Raw genomic sequence first — 16,363 nt, forward strand, 5'->3', positions numbered from 1 at the left:
CCTTGCGCTTCGCATTTTATAATTGCACCGCTTCCCAAAGACTAACCTGGCACAATCCAACCTTCTCTTTATAGTGCGCTTATTGAATCTAGCACAAGAGCGACAGCCAACAACGTCGTGCTCAGGCCCTAAGCAAGGAATACACAAAGTATGATAATCTCTATGCGGTATCTGTTTTCCACAAGAAATGCAATTATTGACTTTTTCTGACATCCGGTAAATCACTGAGGCAAGAAAAACTAAAATATTCCCCAACGGAGTACTTAGCCAACTTTGAACTCGGTCTGAAACTTCGAAATCGAAAAATCTCAGAACGCCAACCGGCACTTGCAATGCTGCTTCTGCATCGGACCATGCGGCAAAAAAGACTGAGGATATGATGTCGGTCATGCGCATTTGTACCCTGACGTCCTGATGTCAGTGAAATGCGCCTTGACCGACGTCAGCCTTATACTTTGATATTCGGGCCGACCGAGGACAGCAGACTACCCAAGTGTAAGGACTGCAGCAACGTGAGATGAAGAACATCTGCTATAAACCCACAGTACATGAATGTTAAACTTTTTTACTGTGTATTTAAATCATAAAAGTCTTCACCTCTGATTTTTTTCTAAAAGATGGTCTAGAACGTTTCAAAAAATGTTACATTTTGATATTTCTGAACCTTTTCTGATATACTTTCAGGATTAACCTTTTTGTAGTGAACAAAACAAGTGTTAAACTGTATCATAGAAATCTATTAACAGACAAATCTACTGGTTAAAAGGCAGATTAAAACCCTGATATTAATTTAGTTTGCAGATGCAGTTAACTACTTTCTTGCACTTGAAGCAAACCCCACCAAATATGGAAATATGTTCCAATTCCCTCCTTCCACTGCCAATATATGTTACAGAATTAAGCCTCTGCTCTCCTTCCTCTTGTGAGCTAATCCTACTCATACCCCTAACCCCAACCCCAATGTCACACACTAGGGTACTTAACACACTTTTCCCTATCAATTCTACAATTCAGACAAATTAGGTCTGATGGTTTAATGGATCAGAAAAGGAGACTGCAATATTATGCACCCTGATCACCTTGCATAGAGTTGGCAGGTTATGTGAAAATGCACAATCCCTGGGAACAGGGAATGTGCCCGTTCCTTGATATTCTACAATCTAAGAGTCGGTGCATACAATTAATAGGGTGAGTGCAGGAAGGCTTGCTCATTGTGTAAAAGTTTGTTTTTGAGTTATTTTTTTGCTCTATTTGCAAACAGTGATAAATACCATTGGCACGTGTAATTGTGTCTTGATGTTTGCCTTGCCGACATTTTCTTGTTGTCATTAGTGCCATTGACATTTGGGTCTTTTGATAATAACTGGTAGACCCATATATCTTACATTATCCATCATTAATTTATTGATTTTAATTTAACCGAGTTAGTCACTTTAAGACCTAGGAAAAAAAGATCAGCAATTAAATAACCAATGTCAGTTTTTAACAGTAGCCAATCAACCTTAGCAGTGAGCCTTTCTGATGTGGGAAGAAACTGCTGCTCCTAGAAAAACAGGCAGATGCTCAAAGAACATGCTAAGTCTATCCAGCCAGAATCACCCAAGAAGCAGAAGCCCTAGGTAATGCACAGCAAGACATCACTGTACATATGCCTGACAGAAAGGGCCATAAGCCTATTTAGACTGTCCCTTCAGTGTATCTGTCCATACTTTTTAAATGCCTCTAAGAGTTCCATTTTACCTCCTCTTCCAGACACTGATTACATAGTATGGTCAGCTCTGTGAAGCAGATGAATAAAGCTTTGATTGTGACACAGATTACATATGATCAGTTATCAACCCAAGACCTGAAGAAAACAGCAAGGAGTAGTGGGAGTGCGTAGCTATTATTAGTTTGTCCATCCCTGGGTGGGAGTGGAGTGACATTTCAACCCACTGCAGTGCCAACACCTGTTGGAGGAAGTAACAATAAAGAATGTGAGCTGGGGTCATGTATTTGGCAGTGCCATGTCTGCACACCAGTCTCCATGAGGCATATGTAGCAATGTGGTAGCACGTACACAAATCAATGAGCGTACAAGTCAGCTGGGGAAGAGTGGTGAGGCCTAGTAAAACAAAGCTCTAGTGGATGCATGGATCATGACCTCCTGTGATTAGTTCTTATCCCTGGAGAATGAATGTGGTGATGAGGTCAGGAGATGGCTAATAACTGGCAGGCAACAGATGACACAAAAAGTCCATTCTACTGGTTCACAACCATCTTCATGAAAAAGTACTTTTGCAAAAGGAGGGAGGAATTAGTCCTTACAAAATGCTACCTGTGCCCCATCCTTCTCCATCTGTTCTTATTCTTTAGAAAAAAAATCTTTAGATCTCTCTCATGTAACCTTGTGTGTCCATATCACATTCATGGTCTCATTCCTTCTGGTCTCTAGTAAGAACAACTTTAGTTACTGCAATCTTTTTGTCATATTCTTTTCCCTGCAATCCATGCACCCTTCTGAAGGTTTTCTTCTGGACTCCTTCCAGCAGCCTTACACCCCTTCTTTTTATATGACCTAAACAATGTATACAGTGCTCAAGGTGTGGTTAAACCAAAGCTGTCTAGAGTGGAATTGTCATCTCTTTTCTTCGGGAATGTATTACCTTGAGGATACACCCAAGCATTCTGTTTGCTGCCACTGGACCACTCCAGTGTGATTACAATCCCCAAATCCTTTTCCTGCTTTGTTGCCATCAGTTCCACTCCCTCAGCTAATATTTGACACTAGGGTTTGCTATGGCCAAAGTGAAGTACTTTGGATATGTCAGTACTGAATCCCAACTCCCACTTTCCTGCGCACTTTTCAAACTTTCCAAAACGCTAATTAAACTTTTCCCATAACATACTAATACAACTACCTTTCTGCTAGCAGAAAAGAGGTCAATCCTGTTTTCTACTCCCTCATAGGTAAATATGTTGATCAGTACTGGACCCCAGAACAAGCCCCTCAGACAGATAAATTGAGGAGCAATACACCCTTGAACAAACCCCTTATAGACAGATATACTGCTGAGTACAGGTCCTCAGAACAGGTCCCTCTGGTACTCCACTACTCCCTTTTCAAATTCTTGATCTTGCTCCTGCCACAACACTCTGTGTCTTGCTGTTCAACCATGCAACTATTCAGGTTCCCCAGCCTTTCTTCACCCCTCCCTCTAATTTTCCTATTAGCCTCCTGTGTGGGAGTGAGCCAGAGGTTTTGCTAAAATTCAGGTAAACTAAAACTTCTGTTACATGCCATGTCAAAATTGCCTGCATTTACTATAAAACTAGTTCAAGCTTAACAAATAGCTCCTTATCCAGTATGCACCTTATTCAGCGTCCTGGAGATTGTCCTCTTGTAAGGCTACTAGCCTACCCCTCTGATTTTTTTCTATAACTTTCCCTCCCACTATTGTTAATAAGCACTTTGTTCTCTGGATTTTTATCTGTCCCCCCATGACGGCACAAAAATTTCTGTTTTCCATTCCTCTAGCACTTCTGCACAAGCCAGTGATCTATTTCCATTATAGGGGCCTCCTAACATACAGGTTTTATTATTTCAGGTCTTGGTGGGTGGGGGGAGGTGCAGCCCATTTAGTTCTTGAGTTTTACCCTCCCTATGGGCAGCTGGGCATCTTAGAATTCTCTCCTTTTTATCTTGGGGTCTGTTCACTGCTTTTCCTTTTCTGCCATCCCTCCCTCCCTCCCTTGCTCTTCTTTGTAAAGAAAGAAGCAAAGTATTTTTTTCAATATCTATGCCCCCCCCCCCCCAAGTCTTTAATAATTTATTTCCCATCTTTGCTCAGCCTGGCAAGATCCGTTCCTCCCCTTTCATTTGGCTATGTACCTAAAAAGCACTTGTATCCAGTCTTGATCACCTGTGAATTCCTTTCAAATACAGCTGTCGCAATTCCTAGTCTCACATTCTGTGGAGCTGCACTGGCTGCCTTCTCTTTTTATCCCTTTCTCACATCTTTGTTTGTAGGCCCAAGTACTTCAGACACATTCTCATAGCTTATTTACTCCCTTAATTTTCTCTCTGTTTTGCGCTTATTCACACAATTAAATAAATTATCTTAGACCTTGAGAAGTACCAGACCATGGCACTACCCCTACTTTGATGTAGTAATGAATTCTGGATGAAAGGTGACCAAAATACGTAGAATATTTCCTAGAAAACATCAGGCACAGGCCAGAAAACATGATCAGCACTGTTAGCTGAGTAGTGTCAGACAGATCACTATTAGGGGATCTACAACTTTCTGAAATATCAAGAAGAAAGATATGTGAGTACCAAGATCTTAAACTCCACAGCACAAAATAGATGTGATCAAATTGGGAAAACTCCATTAACAGATGTGAAGCAAAGTATTTCAATTGTTAAAGGCATCCCGGGTTCAACTTGGTCCATTTCCATGGAGAAGTTGTTACAGTAATCTAAATATGAACCTAGTACATAATCATAATTAGTCCTCTGGAGCAATGAGGTGCTTGTTTCCTCTGTTTGTCATATGATAATAATAAGGCCTTGATACAGCTTTTACCTGTCCTTAAGAGACATCTGATCATAAAAGATCACCCCAGATAATTCACTTAAGACACAAAGTCTAACTGTCCCTATCATAAGCTATGACTGGTATAGGAACTGGAGCAGTGGGTAAGAAACCTTGAATGGTCACAGCCAAAGTCTTCACTGGGTTGTGTTTAAACAGTTACTCCTCAACTAGATTAAGAAGGTAGTTGAACTGATTTCAAAGAAGTCACTTCTGAGAAAGAATGCTGAAGAAGATAGTGGAAAAATGCCAGAGTATGGAAGAAAAAAAGCAATATAAAACCCTCTGCAAAATGATAACATACATGCAGTGACCAGGCCCAACAAACAGCTCTGTATAACATGCACTGCAGTGGAAGACACGAGAAAGAATTATTACCCAAATATACCCTCGGAGTGCACCCTGAAAGATAAAATGGAACCCAGTCTAAAACTCTGACAGAAAGACGTGTATGTGTGTATGTGCTTAAAACATTGACAAAGAGCCTATGGATGGCCATGGTTAATGAAGCTGAGAGATCAAGTACCAAATCTAAATGTTAAGGTTCATTCCTCCCATGGCAACTGTTTAACCAACTTTATATGGCCAGTCCCAGAACTATACTACATCCTGAATCCCGAATGGTAAGGATTAAGAATGCCATGACTGTTTAAAAATAATTCATACTGAAAACACTTTCTCAAAAACCATGCCTAGAAAAAAACGCAAGGTTACAGATGGGGTATAAATATTCTATACTGCCTCTCACCAGACAATGGCTTCTGGAAGACTGCAGTGATCCAAGCCTGTTTTGGTGCCAGTCTAAAAATAAATCCTTAGAGATGAAGGCACAATATGAAAATGAAGGCATTCAGATGGAACCAGCGTGGTCACTGCTGAATCTAGTCTGCATATAGTGAGGCCTACATGTGTATTCAAATTCAGGAGTAATGGGAGTAAGGCCAGTTCAGCTTTAGTTGGAGAGTCCACAAAGGACCTCTACTTATCAAAAAGAGGCCACCTGCAGAATTTTTCTTCTAAATGCATCAATCGTATCCAGTGAAAAGTAAGCAAGAAACACACACCCAGAGGTAACAAAGGTTTTCTGTTTAGTAAGAGAGGGGCTACTGAATATCTCAAACAACACTGCTGGTTCATTAAAAACTGCAGAAACATTCCAGTACAAGGATGCTGCCTTCTCATGCGATTTCTAACTGGAAAACTGCACAGGCTTCCTGTAGAAGATGTCTGTACTCATGCATACTGGTTGTTCTTTATTAATAATTCAACCTTTGCCTGTCCTCATTAAGGCGTGAAGTTTGAAATTATACCACAGCTCATGAACTCTAATAGAACAGGTGCATACATGATGTAAGGCAAATTGACTGACTGACTGTGTGACTATAAGCCACTGACTATTTTACAGTGGTATCTGCAATGAATGCCAGAATGAGCAGAGTATACAACAGACCTATCACTGACAAACATCTGTACTTTATCAGCTCAGGATCATTTGAGTGGCCCAAGGTTGTTCATGGTTGAAACAGACCAGATGACAAACAGGCCATGAGACTTGTTACTATAAATCACTAGGTCAGACATGTCCGCACTTCACTATAAAACTAAATCAAAAGTACAACCTTTTAGTGGATAGCAATCCTGAAAACCTTCATAACAAAATGTTAATTTCTTTCAGACACAGACTCATCCATACTCCTTGACACCATGGATGATGCAAACAGTGAGGTGCAACACACAGTCCAGTGGGGAAACCCATAATATAATGTGGGAAGACCTTCATGCTACCAGAGGAACAATATACAGAGAGGAACCTAAAATTTGTTTCCTCTCCCAGGACACATGGAAATGACTGTCAAATCACTAGGAATCTGGAAAATTTTAAATGTAGATCTTAAATGGTCACCCTCCCAAACTTGCTCTGCTGATGTCTCTACACTGAGAGGGTATGTTAGCCTCCAGATATGGTCTAAAGTCAGCATCCAGCCAAGTCTCTGTAATAAACATACATAAAAAAGATCTCAAAGTATAAATACCCAAGAAAAAGACAGAAATAATCAATATACTATTATATGAACATAAGTGCTGTTGATTTGTTTATTTCTTACCCAATAAGCAGCAGCTATGACATCGGGTGAAGTGCGACATCAGCCGAGGCCAGACCCAGACTTTGGAATCCGGCCGACCGAAGGGCTGCCTGAGGCAGGACAACCCATATGTTAGGACTGCAGATGCATCCTTGAAGGACATCGTGGCACTGTAAAAATCCACTGCCAATCAATCTGCGGGCCGGTGATCCACTGTGGCGACCCCTAACCGGGAAAAGCCGAAAGACATTGATTTGCTGTCAGAAAGCAAGGAAGTGCAGAGGTAAGTCAATGACTTAGTTCCAGGAGGTCAGTTTGTGGTTGGGTTTAGATTACCTCGAGGTGGGCTGGACTGGATCAGAAGAAAACCATTTAGTCAGCATATAACAGGAGTTCTATCTGGATAAGGTCAGTGGGGATAACTTACTGTATAAAAATAGAAGAAATACTAGAGAAAGTATTGACCCATGTGATAATCCCGCAGGAGTGTAAGCAGTATTTAACACCGAGCAGCCAATCTTCACACTGAAAATGATAATCCTGCAGGAGTGTAAGCAGTATTTAACACCGAGCAGCCAATTTTCACACTGAAAATGATAATCCTGCAGGAGTGTAAGCAGTATTCAACACCGAGCAGCCAATCTTCACACTGAAAATGATAATCCCGCAGGAGTGTAAGCAGTATTTAACACAGAGCAGCCAATCTTCACACTGAAAATGATAATCCAGCAGGAGTGTAAGCAGTATTTAACACAGAGTAGCCAATCTTCACACTGAAAATGATAATCCTGCAGGAGTGTAAGCAGTATTTAACACAGAGCAGCCAATCTTCACACTGAAAATGATAAACCTGCAGGAGTGTAAGCAGTATTTAACACAGAGCAGCCAATCTTCACACTGAAAATGATAATCCCGCAGGAGTGTAAGCAGTATTTAACACAGAGCAGCCAATCTTCACACTGAAAATGATAATCCCGCAGGAGTGTAAGCAGTATTTAACACAGAGCAGCCAATCTTCACACTGAAAATGATAATCCTGCAGGAGTGTAAGCAGTATTTAACCGAGCAGCCAATCTTCACACTGAAAATTCTGTTAGTCAGACGTCTTTGAACCCCAAAGCAGCTTCAGTGCTAAAGCCAGTGTCTAGGGGGGGTAGGCTAGTGATATTGAGAGACCCGTCAGGTCAAAAGCTTGGGTCAGCTCAATGGAAATAGCACCAGTAAGATTTCTTTTATCCATGTTGGTACATCATTGGTCAGAGCCAGTGGACAGTTAACTTACCTTCCCTGAAGCTATGCCATTTGTTGGACAGCAAATAATATTTTTAGATAAGTAAGTAAGTTGGTTAAAAATGAGTTTTTAAGTATCTTGCAGAGGTTGTTTTAATCTACAGAGTCCTACAATGGTCCAAAGGGGTACACCTCTTGTTACGTGGCATGCAAATGTTTGGAAGCATTGTGGGTATCAAACTGAAGCAGGCGAGATCCCTATCCAAGAATAACATTGGTGTGGGGTGGCATTAAAGAACCCTTACAAGGATCGTTCAAGTCTTTGAAAGGAATAAAGAAAGGGCACCAAATACAGGTGGCAACAATCCTCTCTTCTGGATATTCAGTCACGGACAGCAATAAAAAATGTCAGCATGTGCTGAAGGAGACAAAATATCAATAATATATCATTATCATAGTAATGTCACATGACACGGAAGTAGACTCCAAGTAAATTAGAACACAGCAAAACATACTGACAACTGACAATAAAATATTAGTAGTAAAGTAGCCCAGCGGACACTTAAAAATCATGGAGAATAAAATCCACAATGAAAAGTAAATCAAAATAACAGAAATCGTGAAGTTATATAAGCAAAATATTTAAAAGCCAAAAAAAATTCAGTAATGCTGCTGCCATTAATACAATGGTAAACTAGTCACTCAAACAAACCAAAAGATGCTGCAAAACTTCTGAGATGTGAAAATAAACCCACATTCAGAAAAACTGGTCTGCACAAAACAAGTCAAAGCAAAACCATTTCAGTGATAAAGTTCTCTGAAAGTTAATTAAGACCAAATGAGGTGGGTTCAGACTAGAGTTCTCAGAAAACAATCGGATAACCTAGTTGTGAAATGGGGTGGTGCTTTAATACTGGTAGGAGACGCATGGTTCTACCAAACACAGCCAAAGCTGGTTCAGTTGGCACCCAGTGCAAAAAGTCCCTTCTCCTATCTGCCACTCCTCTCTTCACTAAGGAGGACTACTCGGTCCTAACACTCTCATGCTCCACTATCCTGTAGTCACTTTTACATGAAAAGCAAGAGAAAAAATGGACCTGCTGATTGTACCCCCCTCCCCCAACACAGGGTACAGGGAGGCTACCTCCTTTTTCCTACCCTACAGTTTTGCTATCAGACAGAAGTGTGGTGAGATACCCCAGAAAAAGCAGACCCTTGACCCTCGTAAAATGTAAATGCTAATTGACCACAGTAGCTCAGTGGTTATGATCTCTGCCTCACAGCTCCAAAGTTCAGGGTTCAATCCTGATTGCCCGTCACTGTTTCTGAGGAGCTTGCATGTTCTCCCATGACCAATTTTTTTTTTTGGTATTCCACTTTCTTTCAATTTACAAAACCATGCTGGTTGACTGGCTACATTAAAGTGTCGGCATATATTACATTTACCCTCATCTCCGTGGCCAGGGTCATGGTGGAAAATGGTCCACATTGACCAATTCACTTATTTAATAAATTAAAAATTAAATTAAAATCCTGTAGACACAGGTGACAAATTATCTGTCAGTACACAAGTGCAGAACCACTGTCAGTGCATCTCAAAAAGAAGTCATGTAAGGCAAATGTATTCACATTCTATGATCAGGCTTCATAGAATATAAAAAGATCAAAAAGAAAACTATGGAACATTAAGAAAAATACACAAAGTTCACACTCAGCCAACTGGACATTTACTACATATACTGCACAAAAATATACCAGCATAAACAGATCAAAGAAGGGCAGTGAGAAATTAGTTCAGCAATTGTGGCTTCCCCATGCAGCTGCAGTGTCTAGCCCTGAAACTGCACATTCTCTACAGATTCTTCTTCTCTGCTTCATATTCATCACTATGGCGCACACTGCTATTTCCTTGTGCAGTATTCTCAGTGCGGTCTCTGTAAGTAAAGTGCTTTCTCATTCCATGAACAAACCTCTCTCTCCCCTTGTACAGCTTTTCCTCTAAGATCCATCTCCTCTCTTTTCAGCAGATTAAATGTCAGATGAACTTTCTCTCTGATGCCTCACTCCCCTGCAGACTGTACAGCTTAAAGGCCTTCATTCTCTTTTCATGTTCAGTTCAACCTTTTGTGTAATCATTATGGCCTGCCTCCTCTGAACTCCATCAATCAACCAGCCTTTTTATGAAAGGCTTCTACTACTGGCCACAGCATACAGTGGGGCATCACCACAGCATAGGACACTGGTATGAGCATTTCCTGTTTTGTGGATTGTGGATTGCATTCTTCTAACTCCACAGACCAATACTCTGTTTATCACAGTCAGAAAAATAACAGTATTTTTCTCACACTATAACTACTACCATAAAATCTTTCTCTCCCTTTCTCATTCTCTTCCTTCTGATGCAAGATGCTGTGACATCCTTCAGCTAGGCTAGAAGGCCCATTGACAGCTTCTGCCCACAATGCTCCTTCCCACAGATCTGCTGGTCTTTCTGCCAAAATTCCATCCATCTTGATTAAAGGAACTCTTATGAAGTACACCACCTGTGCCCTAGACACGACATTCATCTACATGTCTCACCATAAACCTAGTTTAAGTCTACATTGTTGATGGGCCCATGGTCTCCTCTATTTTGAATTCTGGGCATTAACAGAATGTCAAAGCATTACTACCCTGCTTTTGGGTAGGCATGACCTTGCCACTTACTCATAATGTTCCTCGTGAAAGGCATCGAGCATAGTGTAGTCCTACTCTAGGATGGGCTTTACTAATACAATGTATTTATTTATGTAAATAAATGGTACCAACCAGTTAGAGCAAAACTTGTTCAACACAAAATTATGCAATCCGTTGCTGTTGAGCATGGCCTTAGACTGGAGACTTGGGGGGGGGGGGCAGAATCAGGATAACAGAATTTTGTGACAGGGTGACGGTATATTGATCTAGCTCTGTGGTGCACATGGATAAGTCCCTAACTACATCACAGATGTCATGAGTCTGACTAGAGACCAGGAGATGAAAGATCTGGGCAGAGGAGGGTAGGAGTGGGTGGCTAGCAATGTCTTACCTATCCAGGTGGAGTGATGGTAGTGGTCCAATTGGCTACTTTTCACATGCAAATGGAGGCTTGCAGGTAACAGTGCCACAGCCATTATCTTGGGATGCAGGTTTGACTTAGCAAATCAATGACAGTAGCCCCTGAGTAGTGAGTGGGTAGGAGCACTCACTCCCACAGGGACAGTACAGTAGGTTCCAACAGTGATGTGGCCACCAGTAGGTAGATTGATGGCTGAAAAAGAAATGCTCTCATTTCCTGCACTGAAATATGTGAACTACAGCAAAAACTCTTCTATGGTAGCCTGGGTGATGGCCACTTCCAGTCACCCCTTCCCCTCAGTGTCCTGGACTCATCGACTTTCAGTGGAACAAATAGGTTTCTGTAAAGAAGGGCTTGATGGTCAGCAGCCATGGAGAGAAATATAATACAGATGATAAAAATAAAAAAAAGTGATGGTATTTTGGGCTGTATTCAACAATTTTATTTTAAGCAAAGTTTAGAGGGTTATTATTTATTTATTTATTTATTTTAGTTAAATTGCATAAAAAAGGGAAAGTTGCATGGGCCTTTCTAAACTTCAATTAGTCTCCCATGCCAAAAATACAAAGCCTGTTTAAAATAACATCTGTGAGCCAAATTTCTGAGACTCAGAGATATCATGCCGGCTTCTTGAATAAATTAAATTCCTGTTCACAAATGTGTAGCAGATCCACTGCTTATGAACAATTCTATTCTTCAACAAAAATAATTAACAAAATAAAGGAAAATAAAACATAGTTAGCAAATTATTTCTATTTATTAGACAACATTCTATCCAAATTAACGATTTTTTGAGAATGCAGTTTGTTTAATCACTTGTCCAGTAATGTAACATTCTCCACTAATAAAGATGTATTCCTGAGATACACACAGCCTGCTCTGCATTAATTATTGACATATTGATCCCGCTTTGGTACATAAAAGTTCTTCTTCTTATGATGCATGTTGAGTAAAAATCATTATACATTTCCACAGCAGGTTCATAATGGGTATTTGATTAAAGCAGCATCACCAAATTCTACAATATGTAAATCGTGGATGGCATCAAAAAATTGGCTTATGACTTCTTTTTTTTTTTAAGTTTGGACAGATCTGATATAATTTTCAACAGAATGAAAGGCAGACTTATTTCCTATAGGAAACAGAGTTAAAGGGCTTTATGTAATAACACAAGATTTAAGAAGCTACAGGCCGTGATTTTCTACAGGATTAGCAAACAATTATCTTGTTTGTTTTTCTCTGCAGAGCTAATACTATAAACCACTTCTCAGGAAAGGAATGGTATACAGTACTATTAACAGCAATGCATTCCTCCCTAACTAAACAAAAGTACTGTGCAGATACACAACTTAAGATAACCACATGTCAAAAAAAGATCATTTTTTAATTCTCACAGTAAAGAGCAAAACATTTATACTTCGGTAAGCAAAACAGTAAGTGGTAGAACATGAATAACAAGATTCACATTCCTGACAGGAGCAAGTGTGTATCTGCTTCTGAGACTTGTGCTACATGAAACACTATTCAAAACTGACGAAGTTTGTGGAAGTTCATGCCGAAGCCTGCAAGGGACGTCATGGGTAGCTTACAATGTAAGGCCAGATAATGCAGAAACTCACCACTTCTGGAAACAATTAAATGCAATTAAAAGACAAAAAAACAGTGCTAACTTTAATTCATAATGCAAGCAAAAATTCAGACACAGTCACACCTGGCTATATATAGAGAGTGGATGAACCAATGAAAATGCAGTCAGAGAAAACAACACATAATGATGATAATACCGGACTCCATATGGGAGGTGCAAAGTAAAACAGATACAGGACGGTAAACTCAAACTATGAAATCATTATGTTACATTAATTCAGCATACTTTCATCACATCTCTACTATTTAAGAAAAGCAGACATTAACACCTAAAATAAACTGCAATTATTTTACTGATCTTGAGGAATGCCCTTTACTTATATGGAAAATTAACATTAACCTGCAGTGGAAATGCAGCGACTATAAACAGATATCTAGTACATGTAAAAAAAAAAAAAAAAAAACTATCAGTAATTGCAAACTATCATGTCTCTCTAGACACCCACCTTCAAGTCTCTGTGCACAATGTCATGCTGGTGAATGTGGTTGACACTCTCCAGGATCTGGTGGATACATTGGCTGTAAGAAAAAAAAAAATAGCATCAGAAATACCATTAAGGGGAACTTTCTTGTAAAACAAAGTAGGTGGATATCTAGAGTACAACATTATTAGAAAAAGGATGGTCAGGTCAACACACGACAATATGGTAGATTTAAATAAATCTAAGGAAAGCCTGCCTTGAATAGATCCTTGAAGTTGCATTAAATGAACGCTTCAGTAATCAGTTTCCTGGCAAAGAGGCATAGAGATTTTACTGTGCTCCAGGTGACCTGGGTCCAACTAACAGCTCCGGTACTCAAGTCAGATGGGCAGGGATAAAAGTTAGCTACCATCATTTACAAACCCATTTCAGTACCAGCTGGGGAGGAACTCAGCCATACACCAAGTACACAGAGGGGAGCAAGCAGAACCAAAGATAGTCTCACACTGTAGGTGAGCACACTGGATGTACAGAAGGTTGGCCCCATAACTCCCTTAGTCTACAGGGAGAAGAAATCATGAGTGTGCTATTATCTTCTGTCTCTCTCACACACACACACGACAGCCATGATCACTAGCTCTACCCTCCCTCAACTGGCACCCCTGCATGCTGGGAAGTGGGCAAGTTTGAAAGGAGGAGTCCATAAGGAATGAGGTGCTCAATAGTTACAGAAGAGCACTGAAGCAGAAACTGATCAAGTTACCCACAAAATGGTAATAACACTACAACATATCAAGTAAATAAATAAATATACAAACACTAATTATTATATACACAGTTTTAGGAATGTTTAGCAATACAATCTGTATTCTGCTGCTGACTATTTAAAATGTGCAGCTGACAATATTGTGGCCCCCCAATATCTCTCTCTCTCTATTTTTGTCATTTGAAAGAGAAATGACAGCTTTCCTACACATGGCAAACCTGGAATTTTCTAATACACTACCTGTTTCCTACCTCCATCACAGCATAACACATAAAATTATGTAGATGGGCACATGCATGCTTCACTTGCATACATGAACATCTCCCTGGAATTTCTTTTTGAAGCACTGGCCAGACGCTCTTGCATTTTAGGCATCAAATGCACAAAATTAGGAGTTACAGCCAAGGTGTGTGACTAGCAGCAAATGACTGGGAAACACAGCAAATGGAAATGTCCGTCCTACTCCAGCATGTCATGTTATGTTATATGCTAGCCAGAACCTTAAGTGAGGAGCATGGGATACAAGAAGGGATCTGCTAACACTTATCCAATGCATAACATCTATGAAGTCAGCAATATGCATTCTGCTGGGAACAAAATTTATGTCTATAGAACATTGTACTGCTTTCAATAACCATCTGGGCTACAGATTCACATGAATCTTAGCCTGAATTTTCCCAGACTATTTACCTTGTACAATGGAATCCGCAAAACACAAGTTAAATGAATGAAAAATGTTAGTATGATAGTTTCAAATGGTTCACCCCAACTTCTATAAAATTGTAACTCTAATAGTGTAGTCCCCTTCTTCAAGGTGCAAAGGGGTAAATGCAACCTCCACTACACAACAATGGGGTACAAGGGGGGGGGGCTTACGTTTTGCAGAAGAGTGTTACTTCAAATACCATCCACCCATTCTCAACCCCTTTTTTCCCATTTTTGCACATGGGGTCTGGGTGTCACTTCACCAGCGACAATCATCTAGAGCAAAGGTGAAAATCCAATTTTGAAATTTTGTTAGTAAAATCCCACTACTCATCACCAGGGTGCTCTACATAAGAACCGTTTACAATATATGTGCTAGGAGCATCACCAACCAGCATGAAAAAATTCTAATCACAACTTCTGCATGTCACAGAAATTAGTCTAGAAAGAATTAAACCAATAACTACAGTATCATCCTGGTATTTTATCCAGCTGAGTTCTAAACTTGCACTGTTTTAAGCTTGACTCTTCTCAAACACACACTTTTTTCTTGGGCATTAGGAACACGTACCAGGGCTCTTGTACTTTTCAAGCCTCATTCATTCATTCACTTATTCTCTGATTAGCCGCTTTATCCAGTTCATGTTTGCAATGGGTGAAGGACAGAGAAACTACTACTGGATAGGATGCTATGTGTTAAACAGTATACTTGTGTGCCTGAGTAACTCGCACACTGCACGCTTGCTTTTGGGCAACTGTCATCCACCTATGGCATGTCTATAGATGGGTTGAAAACAAATACCTGTCAAAAACTCATGAGGATACAGGAATTATACGAAGACTCTACACAGAAAGAACCTCAGCTGAGAATCAAACTCTGAGACATTATCACTATCTTTTCTGCCACACAACAAGTCTGCTGACACCTGTAAGAATCAGGACAAGTAAAGGGAAAATGTGCTCTCCCAAAAGTAACAAAAGGAAATGTAACTTGTTTTCAATAAGAAGGTAGACAAGTAGTCTCTAAAGGTAACACCATTCATCCTGCCCAGAAATGCCCAAATATGATTATTCACTTTTTGCTAGTAAGGTTCACAAGTGTCATTATCGACAGTGTCACACAGACTAATTGCATTAGAATAACTGCCCTAATAGACCATTACGGAGACCATATTTAATAATTCAAGAAAGGCCAAACCAGGTTTATTAGTATGAAAAGGATTGGTCAAACAGTGCAGTAAAGTTGTGTACACTTATCATAAATGTAGATGTTCGAGTGTATTCACTGTTGCAGCCATTAAATTTGGGCTATCTGCCTGCAGGTAGCCCTCAACTGGCCTGAATATCAAAGTCTTGGATTCCTGCGTCAGATGCTGTCTCGTCTTACATGATGTCAGGTCGTCAGGGGTATAAAACATGCAGCAGATGTCATTACATCAGTTTTTCTTGCCCCAGATGTCAGGTGCTCCCATAATGGAAAGTAATTATATGTTAGGCTACACCTCCAACAAAACGCAAATACACCAGAAAGCTGAAATACACTCAACAAGAAGAAAAGTATAGCCAAGAGAAGTCAGAGGGCTGGAGGGAGGGTAACTAGGACTGCAACAGTGAATACACTCGAAAATCTACATTAAGTGTACACAACTGTACTATGTTCTTTTTGTTTCACTGTTGCAGTCATTACATTTGGGTAGATTCCCAAAGCTAAGGAAGAGAGGAGGCAGTTAGAGAGCAACAGGACCAGCTATTAAGCCCTGCAAGACTGCAGTGGCAAAACCACTTCTGGATTTAGAAAAAATAGGCAAGTGGTAATGCTTGCTGAAGGTATGTAC

General features: G+C 40.1%; 1 protein-coding gene across 19 annotated transcripts in view; it reads right to left on the bottom strand.

Annotated features, from left to right (window-relative positions):
• LOC122789306 (calcium/calmodulin-dependent protein kinase type II subunit gamma) overlaps window positions 1–16,363 on the bottom strand; it is a 2,351,533-nt gene that overhangs the window by 720,791 nt on the left and 1,614,379 nt on the right. For all 19 annotated transcript variants that reach the window (XM_044056632.1, XM_044056627.1, XM_044056637.1 and 16 more), the window contains exon 6: window positions 13,082–13,154. In XM_044056632.1, the coding sequence (XP_043912567.1) occupies window positions 13,082–13,154 (73 nt within the window). The remainder of the gene's footprint in view (window positions 1–13,081; window positions 13,155–16,363) is intronic.

Source organism: Protopterus annectens, chromosome 14.part0, assembly GCF_019279795.1.
Source record: "Protopterus annectens isolate FY-2018-M chromosome 14.part0, PAN1.0, whole genome shotgun sequence".
NCBI lineage: Eukaryota > Metazoa > Chordata > Ceratodontiformes > Protopteridae > Protopterus > Protopterus annectens.